Raw genomic sequence first — 15,157 nt, forward strand, 5'->3', positions numbered from 1 at the left:
CCCAAAGGTTACAGATAAACTGACTTTTTTTCATGAAAAACACTGCTAAATTTAAAAGAGCAAAATAAACTATAATTAATGAAAAAGACAGTAATAGTTTAAAAAGCTTTAATCTCGTTTTTATGAAGCCCAATGGGTGAGCATACTCACAGTAGCATTCCTAATGGCAGTCAAAATGTCAATAGTGTTCAGGCCGCCTAATGGGTCAACAGATTCTAAGGTTCGGCCAAAAGTCTCATGGAAAATATAACAAATTCTAGCACCACCACATCTGAAAGGCAATGAAGTATATGGTTACTTCCACTACTGAAGAGAAGGAACCTACTAGCTAGTCTTTCTCCTAAGCTCTGAGCATAACATTTTGAGACCCTTCATAAACAATTACATTTCATCCACTTCTATTTCACTACATTCACATAATGAACCATTTTTTCTGAAGTGTTTGTTTTAAAAGAAAAAGAGTCTTTCCATGAAAGGTATATATATATACTTGTTTACTCAATAACTATTTGGACATAAATTCCTAAAAAAGATCTTCCCTCTGCCCTAGTGTCTTCAGCAAGGTTATGCGCTCCTTAAAAGACAGGGAACAGTACTTTGTTTCTCCTGACTTACAAAATTGACCTTAAAAGGGCCAGGTGGTAAATATTTAGGGTTTGCAGGATGTACAGTCTCTTTGCGACTACTTGACTGATATTAAGTACAAAATCAGCCATACAAGATGTGTAAACAAATAAGCACAGCTATGTTTCACTAACACTAGCACACACTGAAATGTGCAGTTTATGTTTTAGATGTCATGAAATGCTCTTCCCTGAATTATTTTCATTTTTACACTAGGAATATTTATACTTACAATGTAAAAATCATTCTTACCTGTTGAATGGTTGTTTGCCTATTTTTGCTTCAGAGAAATCCCCTGACCTCAGTATTAGGCACCTTGTATTTCCCATCTTGTTTAATGACTAGAAATTCTGAGATTCACTTCTGTGTTCTTATTCAAGTCCAGCTGAATTCTACAACTACTTTTATAATGTCTCCTGAAACCTTCCTTCCTATTTTCACCACCATTATCATCAATACTGTTGTATAGTAGTTCAGGCAAAAGGTAATTAACTGTAATAACTCAACCACAAGAGGGGGCTGCATGATTCCACTTATGTGAAATATCTAAAATAAGCAAACCCCGAAAGTAAATTAGAGGTTACCAGGGACTGGGAGAGAGATAACCAAGGAGTAACTGCAAGAAAGACACAGATTTCTCTTGAGGTGAGGAAAAATTTTGGAACTAGATACCAGTGATTGTTGGGCAACACTGTAAATGTAGCTAAAACCACTAAATTGCACACTTAAATTACACTGTTAAAATTACTGGTAACTGGTCTCTTTTCTTCTAACCTTTCCCTTCGTTGAATTATCCTAAAACAGGTTACACTTCTGATCAAAAGTATTTTTTATAAAGTCTTTAAATTCTGAGCAAGATATTCAAGGCTTTTACAGTCTTGTTTCTAGGCACCTTTCCTGCCTTATCTCCCATTACAGTACGTGCCATTCTGCAAACATATCTTGCACTATTCTGTGCTGTTCCCAAGCCTAAAATGTCCTCCTCTACCACCTTCCCAGATTCAGAGCCCAATTCAGACACCTCCCTAACTATGCAGCTCTCCCAAACTGAGAGAAATCAAATAGTCTCTCTTCAGTGTTCTGAAAGTTTGATTAGGTGGACACAGCCCATTGATTAATAATTTATATAAATGCACACAGATGTTACACTTTTCTAGACATGTATTATATTTAACAATAAATATTAAAACAATCATACTTTTGCCACTTATTCAAGCCTCATGTTTCTTTGACCTACATGCCCAGTAAACTTAAAGGTCCACTGTAATCACATTTCCCTCAGTAAACCACACATACAATAACCCTTCAATAATTAGTAAAATACCCTGAATCTGTGGAGGTAAGTTATATGAAAGACTGCCTAAGTCATGCAAAAGCTGCATATATACACAGATGAGTGTAGGTGAATGGGTTTAGTTTGAATAAGTTCGGTGGATTGTCCTAATGTTCATTTTCTCCTTGTGTTACTGCACTACAGTTACAAGCATGAGACATCCCCATACATTTTTTTCAACTTCATGAAAGTCTAATTATTCAAAAAATAAAACATTTTTATAAATGTGGTATAGGGACAGGCAGCCAGGAATGGGGGAAAAAAAAAGAGGATGAAGAGAAACTGACATTTTTCCATAGTGCCAGTAGTAAAACAGTGCAATACCCTACTAGTGTGTTGCAGGATGCTATACCCTCTAGTCTAGTAATTCTGCCCCCCCATTCATCCTTAGGGTTGGCATGGATGCACACGCCAAGGGCATATGCACAAGTAGTCCTCACCTCAGCTACACTTATCAGCCAGACTTGCTCATGGTTTCACTTTCCAAGGTTTCATTTATCCAAGGTCAATGATGGTACAAAAATATTAATAAGGCTGGGGATTTAGCTCAGTGGTGCCACCGCCTTCCTCCCAAGCACAAGGCCCGGAGTTCAATCCCCAGTACCAAAAAAAAAGGAAAAATTCTAAAACTAAACAAGTCTGTAAGTTTTAAATTGTGCACTGTACCTAGTAGCATGGTGAAATCTCCCACTGTCCTACCTCAGATAGGATCATCCCTTTGTCTGGTGTATCCCACCCATCAGTCATTCAGGAGCCATCTTAGTTATAAGACCAGCTGCCTTGGTTGGTATCACAATGCTAGTAGACAAGAGTGGAGTTCAGTGCACCCTTGGTTTCAAACACCCAGAGGGGGTCTTACTGTGTTCCAGCAGATTAGGAGGGACTACTGGAATTGTAAAAAAACTATCCAACAGTAGGGGATTGGTTTAACAAATTAGGGTGTACCTAAAAGGCAAAGATGCACATAAATCTTCAGACTGATAATTAAGTATATAATATTAGAAAGTGGTTTGTAGCATGCTGAGCAAAAGAAATAATTTTGAAGTAATGTATACCATCTGATTGTTTTTTTTTGTTTTTGTTTTGGTACTGGGCATTGAACTCAGGAACTTGCACTTGTGAGGCAGGCAGCAGTACCACTGAGCTAAATCCCTGGCTAGCATCTGATTTTTAAAGAGGTATAATGCAGGCATTTATGTCTTTAGTTGTTATATTCATCATAGGGATCTTGTACCTTTATGTGATGTATCTTGGTTCTTATTTTCTCCCCATTCCCCTGTCCTCTCTTCACCCCCTCCACCTGTCCCCATTTACAAAGACTTTGTTTCCATGTTTTTCCTTTTCTCATATTTTTTCTTTCCTTTCCCTTCTTTCCTTTCCCCTACTCCTTTAGCCCTTTTCTTCCTACTTCACATTATCAATTATACAATTTGAACCTTATTTACACTTTTAATTTTTCACACCAGAGAAACTATTCAGTATTTACACGTGTGTCCTATTTATTTCACTTAAGAGTATGGCTTCAGGGTGCATCCATTTACCTATAAATGTCTCTAGTTTCCCACTGTTTATGGCTGAATAGTAATCTATTTTATAGAAAAACCACATCTTCTTTATCCAGACTCCAGCTGATGGACAACTGGGCTGTTTCCAAGTTTTAGCTATTACAAACTGTACCACTATAAACATGGATGTGCATATATCATTGTGGTATGATTCTTTTAATTCTTTTGGAAAGCTACCCAGCAAAGGGATAGCTGGGTCAAGTGGGACTTCCAATCCTAGTGGTTTAAAGTATCTCCATATTGATAAATCCCCAGTACCAAAAAAAAGGAAAAATTCTAAAACTAAACAAGTCTGTAAGTTTTAAATTGTGCACTGTACCTAGTAGCATGGTGAAATCTCCCACTGTCCTACCTCAGATAGGATCATCCCTTTGTCTGGTGTATCCCACCCATCAGTCATTCAGGAGCCATCTTAGTTATAAGACCAGCTGCCTTGGTTGGTATCACAATGCTAGTAGACAAGAGTGGAGTTCAGTGCACCCTTGGTTTCAAACACCCAGAGGGGGTCTTACTGTGTTCCAGCAGATTAGGAGGGACTACTGGAATTGTAAAAAAACTATCCAACAGTAGGGGATTGGTTTAACAAATTAGGGTGTACCTAAAAGGCAAAGATGCACATAAATCTTCAGACTGATAATTAAGTATATAATATTAGAAAGTGGTTTGTAGCATGCTGAGCAAAAGAAATAATTTTGAAGTAATGTATACCATCTGATTGTTTTTTTTTGTTTTTGTTTTGGTACTGGGCATTGAACTCAGGAACTTGCACTTGTGAGGCAGGCAGCAGTACCACTGAGCTAAATCCCTGGCTAGCATCTGATTTTTAAAGAGGTATAATGCAGGCATTTATGTCTTTAGTTGTTATATTCATCATAGGGATCTTGTACCTTTATGTGATGTATCTTGGTTCTTATTTTCTCCCCATTCCCCTGTCCTCTCTTCACCCCCTCCACCTGTCCCCATTTACAAAGACTTTGTTTCCATGTTTTTCCTTTTCTCATATTTTTTCTTTCCTTTCCCTTCTTTCCTTTCCCCTACTCCTTTAGCCCTTTTCTTCCTACTTCACATTATCAATTATACAATTTGAACCTTATTTACACTTTTAATTTTTCACACCAGAGAAACTATTCAGTATTTACACGTGTGTCCTATTTATTTCACTTAAGAGTATGGCCTCAGGGTGCATCCATTTACCTATAAATGTCTCTAGTTTCCCACTGTTTATGGCTGAATAGTAATCTATTTTATAGAAAAACCACATCTTCTTTATCCAGACTCCAGCTGATGGACAACTGGGCTGTTTCCAAGTTTTAGCTATTACAAACTGTACCACTATAAACATGGATGTGCATATATCATTGTGGTATGATTCTTTTAATTCTTTTGGAAAGCTACCCAGCAAAGGGATAGCTGGGTCAAGTGGGACTTCCAATCCTAGTGGTTTAAAGTATCTCCATATTGATTTCCACAGTGGTTGCACCATTCAGCACTGCCACCAACAATGGAGCCCCGCCTGCATTTGTTATTGGTGGCCATTTTTTTGGGGGATGAGGTGGAATCTCAGTGTTGTTTTCATGTGCATTTCTTGAATGAATGATCAGTGATGTTGAATATTTTTTCATATAGTCATATATATTCATATATACTCATACTTGTCTGAGAAATGTCTGTTCATTTCAGATGCCCATTTTTGAATTAGGTCTTTATATTTGTGGGGGTCTGATTTCTTTTTAGTTCTTTATATATTCTAGATGTAGACCTTTTTCTGAGGAACAGCTGGTAAAAATGTTTTCCCACATTGTGGGTTGTTTCTTAGCTCTGCTGGTGGTTTCTCTTGCAGTGCAGAAGCTTTTTAATAAGATGAGATCCCACTTATTGATTCTTTGTACTACTTCTCGTGCTGAGGATTTGTTCATAAAGTCTTTTCCTATGCTAATGTCTTCGAGAGTTCTACCTATCTTCCATAAAGTTTAGTGTTCCCATTTTAATATTTAGCTCTTTAATCCACTTTTGATTTTATTTTAGCAGTCAATTATGTCTTACAGATGCACAGAAAAATGTCTAGGTCAGTGCTAAATTTAGGAATTACCTCTGGCTAATAAAATTAAGAGTAATCTTGTTTATGTTTTATTTTTACTTATTTGCATCTCCTAAGTTTTTATAAACAATTACAGCTTTAAAGAAACAAATATTTTAAAAGCTAAATTTAAAATTTTTAAATATTTATTGAGTAAAATAGTAATTTTAAAAAACCCAAATTTGTACTGTTTCAGACTATAAAACATTTTTATATAAATACCTGTCAACATCCTTTCAATTCTACAAAGAGAAATTCCTGTTTTATAAGTAATAAATCACAATCAGATAATCTTAAAAGACACTTTTAACACAAGATACTTTGCAGTAGAGGTAACCAAATACAAAAATGTCTTACTTACAGTTCTGAAGTTTCGATATATTTTGCAGTTCCTTCAATAGTGTTACAATATTCTGTGGCAAATTTGGTAATAAGCTGAAGTAAAGTAGCACTTTTATCATCCACGGGTTCACCATAGCTGTTCAGAAGAGACTGATACTGAGCAGCCAGAACATTGATTCTCGTCTTCAGCTCGGGTAAGCAGTCCCTGATGTGATGCATCAGTAACCTAACAGAGGACAGTTTGAAGGTAAAGCTTTATTTTGACACTCCAAGCAAGCCAGATGATTAAAATGCAAATAATGGATGAAACTTTTCAAAGAATTTATTTTTGGCAGGTGTCATATTAAAAAGCAATTATGTATATATCATTTTCTTCTTTCTTCCACATTTCCTGACACTAGTTCCTAACTGCCCCAGGCTCTCCAGTGACTTTTACATACTAAGGTCACTGGAGAGCTTCAGGATGAGGGCTGCTCACCAGAAAGACCAGGTGTGATCAGAAGGGTACGATGTTCAGCCGGAGGCCGAGCTGATCACCAGTGGGCAGTGATGTGCTCAATCTGTGTAATGAAGCTGCCACAGAAACAGGACGGTGTTTATGGCTGGACCTGTGCGGGCTCCCTGATGTACAGCCAGACCCTGAGACGCACAGGCATCACCTGTGCTTGCAACCTGCACGTGAAGTAGAGGAGCAGTCTTGTGGGGCTGATGCCGTCCGTCTAGGTTAGCAGCGGCAAAACCGACTTGGTAGCGGACGCCCAGGGAGAATGATAAGAGAATATAGTGTATGGGGAAACCCACACCTCTGGTCAGAAGTGCTCAATGCTCTACCAAGTGGCTGTGAGACAGGAAGAAATACTGGCTCCCAAGAGCAGTGTATAAAGGAACCTCAGATGAGAGATAACTAAGTCTTGAAAAACAAAGAAAACAAAGATATTTTGGTCAATGTTACTGAAGTCTGCCTTCAACCCATCAAACTGTAGATTGCTAGAAAATACGCAAATTATTTTCATATTCTTGCAATTACCACAAAAAGGCCACTCAGTTCACCTATATAATTTTGGTTTCATCAACTTATCTTTACAATAGATGAAAAAGATCATGCTCAAAGTATAAATCTTAATTCCATCCCTAAATACACGTAGAAATGAAGCCATGTTATCTAGTTATAACCTCAAAACTAAGCTGTCAAAATCTTTATTAAAACATTTTAAAATTCATTTAAACATCCTAGACGACATGATGTAAACCTCACCCATGAAAATAAGAGCTATCTACTGCACAAGAACCCACTACACAGAAAATAGAAGTGAAACTATAAGGAGCAGTGTAAAAACACGAGTGCCTGCACACGAATAACATGTCTCTGACACTTGTAGATAAAGAAGTCTCATTTCCAAAAGTTAAAAAACGTTACCTGTTTAGAGTCCTAGCGAGGTATTTTGTTCCATTTCTATTGGCAAGAGATGGGTATTTCTTTTGAAGAAAAGCATACTCATCACGGATTGAATCAGTTACACTCTTCTTATTGTTAATATCTAGCTGGCTCCTAGGGTGAAAAGTAACAGAACTGTTCGACTAAAGTTAACTGTCATCCTCCCTCTACCCTAAATGATACTGTCAATGATGACTGTACTAGGTATTCTCCCTTAATGGACTGTTTTATGGAATTCTCACAGTAATTCTGTGTGATAGGAATCATCCTATTTTATAGCAAGGAGGTTCTAAGAGATTAATTTACCCAACACCACATATTAAGTATCACAGCTCAAATCTGAAAGATATGACTCATAAGGTAACTAAGGCTTGAATAGTGTAGGCCTCACTGTTACCATTATTATACTCAAAAGCAGTTAAGACAGGTAGAAAATATAACTATCTTAGTCAGCTACCTTTAATTCATGGTAAGGCAACTATTTCTACCAAAAATAATTAAGTTAACTTGAAGACCAATTGTGTACAAATACAAAAGCAGTATCATAGCATATCCTTGCCTGAAAAGGAAAACAGCTGGAATTAAACACAATTAGACAATAATAGTTTGCACCACTATTTATAATTGACCTTTTTTTTGGTACTGGGGATTGAATTCAAGACCTTGTGCTTACAAGGCAGATGGTGGAGCCACTGAGCTAAATACCCCAGCTCTAATTAAGATAACTTTAATAAAATTTCTCCAAGTCATCCTGGCAATGCACAGCATCACTAATGCTACAGGTTAAACAAATCTATTAAAATCCTTAAAATTTCTTGATTGGGTACAAATCAAATCATTTTTCTCTCCTTATCCAGTACCCTTCTCAGACAATTGCTTAAATAACAGGCTAGAATACTTAGAGCATGGCTATTATCTTCCACATTGTGGCACTGCTTACTTAGGAAACATTTTCCATTAGAAATATTCACGAGAGGCTTTAGTGAATCTGTTTCCTTCCTTCAGAGCAGTAAAGTCTTCAGCAATACCAACAATGTAGAAAAGGAGGGAACTAGGCTAGTATGACATTTCAGACTGATTTTAGAAATCAAGACTTGCTCTGAAATGAGAGTGCTGCAATTCTGACACCATTCTTGATTGCTAACCTGTTAACTACTCCGATTATTCCAAGTTTGACTGGAATAACCCTTCCCATCAACACATCCATGGCATCAGTGCCTGCATCCATGAGATCAAGTTTAGTGATTACAGCCAGGGTCCTGCGGCCTGCCCAACGCAAAAAAAGGAGAAGGGAGAGAGGGGAGAGGAGGGGAAGGAAGGGAAAGGAAAGAAAATGATTCATTAAAGTCATTAAGTATTAATAAAGGAAAATTTTCACCTATGCTACCTAAGATTACCTCTTCCATCATTTAGATAATACTTTTCTGACCTTTGCTTACACATACTTAAAAATAATAATTTTAAACATCATGTATAATTGTAAAATGTTTTCACATGCAGTTTTTAAAATCAGCTTTAAAACTAACTTTTAAAGAAATTTATCTTTTTTTTAGCACAAAGAGTTTTTGGTGATGTTTGTTTGTTTTGGTCAGTGGTGTGGATTGAGCCCGAGGCCTTGGGCATGCTAAGCAGGCACTCCTGAGCTACATCCTGAGCTCTATTGCAGAAAGGTGTGTCACTACTGCCTCAAAACAAGAGTTCCGCTGCCCCTTACAGTTTTTTATGCTAACAGTCAAACCCGTTTCTGTTACTACTTTTGGCTCTTTAAGAATGGTATATAAATGGAACTGTACAGTATATAGCTTTGTGTGTCTGGCTTCTTTCACTCAGCACAGCACATGTGAGAGCTATGCATGTTGTTGGGTATGTCCATAGTGCACTTCTTTTTAATGCTGAGTAGTATTCCATTGTACAGGTGTACAGTACTTGGGTATTCATTCCCCATTTAAGAAACAACTTAGGTGTTTCTATCTGAAGTTTTTGGAAACTATGAATACCGAATAGAAACTGCTATAGACATTTGCATATTACTTTTATATGAACACTAGTTCTCATTTAGCATAGGTAGATATCTAGGAATGGGACTGCTGATTTCATGTTGTAAAAACCTCCCACACTGGGGCCAGGGATTTAGCTCAGTGGTTCCATCAGCTGCTTTGCAAGTGCAAGGTCCCAAGTTTGATCCCCGGTACCAAAAACAAAAACAAAAAACAAAAAAAAACTTCCCATACTGTTTTAAAAGTACCTATATCATTCCTGCCATCAATTTATGAAGACTTTACATGGGGGGGAGGGAAAGAGGGAGGGAGGGGAGCAGGGGAGAAATAGGGTCTTGCCATATAGTTTAGCCTGGTCTTGAAATCATTATGCAGCCTAGGCTGGCTTCAAACTCAGGTATCCTCCTGCCTCAGCCTCCTGTGTGCTGTGTGTTGAGTATTTTTCTATACTGCTCCAAATGTATATCATCCCTTTTAATTACATATTTTATCATCTTAATTTACTTATTGCTAGTCACATTAAATTGCTTCTAAATCTTTAATACTGTGAATAATACTCAGTTGAATTATTTCCTTACTATGTATTATCAGACTAAAATTACTAGATAAAAAATGTAATCATATTTACTATGCAAGTATCACTTTATTTCACGTTGTTTTTTTAGTGTTTCCCCCCCCTGGTACCAGGGTTTGAACTCAGGATCTTGTGCTTACAAGACAGGTGCAGTACCATTAAGCTAAATCCCCAGCCCATTTCATATGATTTTTTTTTTTAATTCTTTGCTCCTGAGTGCAGGCTCTGCCACTGAATTCCAAAAGATGAACTATAACCATGTCCATGCTTAGATTGACACAGTTTTCTCTATCACTTTTGGTTGGTAAAATGATTTACAATTTTTTTTAATTGGCAGCATCAATTACCATTTCTTATATTCTTTTTTTTACCAAGTTCTTGCATGATTTATCTTGTGTTACCATCCTAAATAAATATTTTATTAACACTCCCACCTGTATGGCTCAAGGGTCACTTTTGTCAGTACAAATGAAATGCTTAATATTTTACTTCAAATAACAAAATGTAAGCTTTTTGGTGGATTTGTTTGTTTTTGATTTTTGGTTTTTTGAGACAGGGTTTCACTATGTAGTTGAGACTGATCTGGAACTCACTATGTCACCCAGGCTGGTCTGGAACTCACAGCGATCCTCCTGCCTCAGGCTCCCAAGTGCTGAGATTACAGGCATGAGCCACCATGCCCAGCTGGTACTTTATTTTTTTATCTAACTGAAATGAGTATCAATTGAATATCATATTGAGTTTCTTAAGTTTCTTTTTGGTACCAGGGATTGAACTCAGGCCCTTGCACTTGCGAGGCTGGCAGTGGAACTACTAAGCCAAATCCTTGGTCCCTTAAAAAGTTTCTTAAAACTTGAAAATGAAAAAAGTTTTAATGGCCCTGCTTATGGAAATTTTAATCGGCATCCTAAAGCACTGACTCTTCCTGTAAGATTTTTATTTGAAATTCTTCAAATCAGGAAAAGAAAAATATGATACACCCTTCAGAATTTCCAAATATTCAGATGGAAAGACTTGGCTCCCTTACAGGACAGAGAACATTTATCAGAGCAGTAAAAACCACTTTCCTACAAGCTGGATCTTTACAGAGACTAAGGGATCCTTACATGTTATCAGTCAAGGATCACAGACCCACAGTATGAATTCATTCTTAGAGATATGGATGTTACGCAAAATAATTTTGCCATTCCATGCCTTGAGCATGTCTAAATGTTTTCTACTTCTGCAGAATGTACAATACTGTACTTCTTTCCTATGTCATAATAATCTGTATTGATTAAACACTCATTGAGTTATTTATCCTTAAAAGTTGGCTGTTCTGGCTGGGGATTTAGCCCAGTGGCACTGCACCTGCCCTGAACCTGCGTTTCAAGCACAAGGTCCTGAGTTTGATCCCCAGTACCGAAAAGCAAACAAACAACCACTACCACCACCTATGCTCGTTTTGGTAGAGCATATACTAAAAAGTTGGCTGTTCTAAAACCTCAATCATTTTCTCTACACAAGATAAGGAATCTTTTTTACAAAGTCATTTTACTGCTAAAATCTTTAGGCAATTATTAAAAAAAAAAGACATTATGTGAAATATTTTTGGCTAGCCTATCAATTTAATAACGTTTTCCAATAAAATTTCTGTATGAAATTTTATAAAAAATAGGACTGCATTGTTTTAAAAAATCTTTTTTAACTGGAGATACTCTTAAAAATGAAAACTCCATATTAAATATTCACAACTGTCCTTACCATCTGGATCTACCTCTCTTGAAATTTTAAGCGCCTCTGATGTTGCCATATCTGTATTAGCAGCAGTGACAGCGAGGATAATGGAATTGGGATTACTGATGAAACGAAGAATGAGCTCTCTGATTTGAAGCTCAATATCCTTAGGTTGGTCACCTACAGGCACCTAAACCAAACAGAGATGAGCAAGGAACTAATAATAAAAATCAACAGCTGTTTGCCCCACACAATCCACAGAATACAGGTATTTATCCATTTATAAATAAAGAAATTAAAAATATATTATAGTGGTACTTTTAAGCTTGGCAATATATAAAGTCTCAAAATGTTAACTCCTCCTACAATCCAAAGTTTATTTCTGTACATGTTTACTGGACATAATCTTATGTTCACACAAGTCAGTACTGACTGACTAGAGACAGATTCATCCATTCATGCATCAAGTATTTATTGATACCCCATATGTTATGTGTCAGAAGTAGTGAATTTTTTAAAGGATCCAAATTTCTGTCTTCTTGGAGATTGTTTTAGTGAGAGAAGCAGAGAGTAAACACACAGTATCCAGGTGATAGAAAGGAGTATCGAAACAAAGCAGAACAAGAGGCTAGTGGATGATTTGAGAGGATTACCATTTTAAACTCTTGCTTAAAAAATTCTATTCAAATTAAATGAGGAAGACCTCACCAAGACAATGACAATTGAGTAAAACAGCAGAAATTAAAGGCTGTAAGAGTTACCCAGCCAGGGATTTGGCTCAGTGGTTCTGCCGCCTGCCTTGCAAGCACAAGGACCTGAATTTGATCCCTGGTACCAAACAGATAAACAAACAAACAAACAAAATGTATTTCTGTTAAACTGCTCCTTGGCTTAAAACACCCCAAAAGAAAGCAGTGATGGTGGGTAAGGTGAAGATGGGCTAATTGGGGTATTGTTTTCTGATCAGGTCTTATTTTAGGGAAACACAGTATCTGGGAAAAGAGCATTCCAGGATGAGTGAATAAGGGCAGGAGGCTGGAGCAGAAATTAGAAAAATAATAGGGATATATCAAGTAGATGCTTCAGATCTCTGCAAGAATGTAGGCTTTTACTCTCAGTGACATGGAAAGCCGCTGGAGGGATCGTGAGCCAGGAAGTGACACAACCTAATATTCACTGTAACAGCATTACAGCTCCTTAGTTATGAACAGACAGTGGAGAAGGCCTGTTAATTATTGTTATTGTACTAATCCAGATGAAATGATAATGGCTAGCTTAGGACGGCAGCAATGCAACTGTCAGGTCCCCCCAAAAGGCTCATGTGTTCAGAGGCTGGGCTTTTGGGAGGCTACTAGATCACTGTTCAGAGCTGAAGGGGGCGGCGCACTGGCTGGCTGGAAGAAGCAGGTAACCAGGGGTGACCTGGAAGGGTGTGTCTCCCTTCTCTCTGCTTCCCAGCTACTATGCCCTGAGCAGCTTTCCTCCACCAGATCTTCCACCATTCTCTTCTTGTCCTGGAGCCAGCTTTTATGTATGAATTTTCTAAAAACTATGAGCCAAAATAAACTGTTCCTCCTTTGAGGTGTGGCTGTTGGGCAATCTGTCCCAGCATTAAGAAAGTACCTCAGACAAGATAGTTTAGATATATTGTAAAGGTAAGAAGAGCTGGGAGTGGTGGCACACACTTATAATCCCAGCACTCTGGGAGGCTGCAGCAGGAAGATCTCACAAGTTCAAGTCCAGCCCAGGCAATTTAGCAAAACCCTGCCTCAAAATAAAAAAGTGAAAAAGGACTGAAGATACACTTCCGTATGAAGGCTCTGAAGAAAAAAGGGTTTGCTGACAAGACATACAATGAAGGACAGAGAAATGTCAAGGATGACTACAAACTTTCTGGCTAAGTAACTGATAGATTGGAGTTGCCACTTACTGAGAAAAGAAGACTACAGAAGGAATAAATCTAACTGAAGAACAAGTCAGGAATCTGGTACTAGAACCATTCATTACATTTTAAATGCCTATGAGACATTTAAGAGTACATGTCAACTGGATATACAAGTCTGGGGATATTTAAATGTTATCAACATACAAAAACTCACTCATTTAAAGCATGTCACTTAATAAATTATCCAGGGGGTGGATGATGAGAAGTCCAAAAACTGATTTCTACACACTGAGATGAGAAGAAACCGGCAAAAGAGACTGAGAGAATAGCCCGTGAGACTGGAGATGCAACTGTAGAGTGCGGTGCCCTGGAAGCCACGCAGTTTTTCAAGGAGAAAGGACCAATCCACAAGGTGTTACGACGGAGCAAGTCTGATGCAGAAACAAGCAGGTCATCATTCCTCAAATGGGATTAAAACACTACTTGTTCAAGCGAAAATAGCCCAACCCACGAGTAACAGCTATTCCTCACCTTGGTCATTCCTGGCAAATCCACAAGTGTCAGATTGACAACGTTGGGTGAAAAAATCTTAAGGTGAATTGGTTCAGGACTTACTCCCTAAAAATAAGTTTTAAAATATATTAAAACCATATTAAAATTTCAATGAAGCTTGAAATGCTTAAGTATAACAACTTCATTACACATATGATTTAGACTATATATTCTCCAAGTATGAAGGAAACCATGATTCCTAAAAATGTTCACCAATCGAAACCTAACAAAACACACAAGGCAGCCAGCCAAACAACAGGTTACAGTCATATCCAACCCCATGCCATTAATATAGACCACTGATTTCCTCTCCATTTATTTCACTCGTTTCTCTTGATTCTGTGTATATACCATTTCTTACATGTAAACAGCACCAAATGAAAAAATTCTTCATTGTTTAAAATTTTTGTTTATTTATTGGGGTACTGGGGATCAAACTCAGGATCCTGCACTTGCAAGGCAGGCAGTGGTACCACTGAGCTAAACCCTCCCTTATCCTTCATTATTCAAATTATAATGTTCTGAACTTCAGAGAGTAAGAAATAGATAAGTTCTTCAAATCAGTTTGGTTCCTGATTCTGCATACCAAATGGTAAGACTGTACACTAAAGGTTTCCTTAGATAATTTATCTGAATTTTTAGATCCCTAAATTCAAACAGTAAGAATATAAACAATGGGACCTCTGCATTTTCACTTCTATGAACTAAGATTATAGACTCCATCTTCACCACTGGCTCCTACAGGTTTGGGTCTGAGTTACCTATATGTAAAATACACTTCTGAGGTATTATTCAGCCCTTGCTTTGTACAGTCTTCTTTACCCTTTGTCTTCTCATCTCTTTATCCACATTATATTTCTCTTTATTAACCTACTGAAAATTCTAATTTCCCAAGAAATTTTTTTTGAAACATTCTTTATGCTGAGTCCCTTAAACACTTACATTTGCTTTATTAGATTACTGTGAACTACTTTTCTATTTTATATACTTGAATGCTTCAATGTCATTATCTGACTCTCTCTATATATATTTATATATAGATATATTTGTTTCTCTC

At 37.3% G+C, this 15,157-nt stretch overlaps 1 protein-coding gene across 8 annotated transcripts in view; it reads right to left on the reverse strand.

The window, feature by feature from the left end:
* Dnm1l (dynamin 1 like) overlaps positions 1 to 15,157 on the reverse strand; it is a 69,511-nt gene that overhangs the window by 11,189 nt on the left and 43,165 nt on the right. For all 8 annotated transcript variants that reach the window (XM_010628518.3, XM_010628517.3, XM_010628516.3 and 5 more), the window contains 6 exons: positions 14,080 to 14,166; positions 11,691 to 11,853; positions 8,522 to 8,642; positions 7,359 to 7,490; positions 5,961 to 6,167; positions 151 to 271 (listed from right to left, as the gene is read on the reverse strand). In XM_010628518.3, the coding sequence (XP_010626820.1) occupies positions 151 to 271; positions 5,961 to 6,167; positions 7,359 to 7,490; positions 8,522 to 8,642; positions 11,691 to 11,853; positions 14,080 to 14,166 (831 nt within the window). The remainder of the gene's footprint in view (positions 1 to 150; positions 272 to 5,960; positions 6,168 to 7,358; positions 7,491 to 8,521; positions 8,643 to 11,690; positions 11,854 to 14,079; positions 14,167 to 15,157) is intronic.

This window comes from Fukomys damarensis, unplaced genomic scaffold (assembly GCF_012274545.1).
Source record: "Fukomys damarensis isolate Sample0158 unplaced genomic scaffold, DMR_v1.0_HiC HiC_scaffold_15, whole genome shotgun sequence".
Taxonomy (NCBI): domain Eukaryota; kingdom Metazoa; phylum Chordata; class Mammalia; order Rodentia; family Bathyergidae; genus Fukomys; species Fukomys damarensis.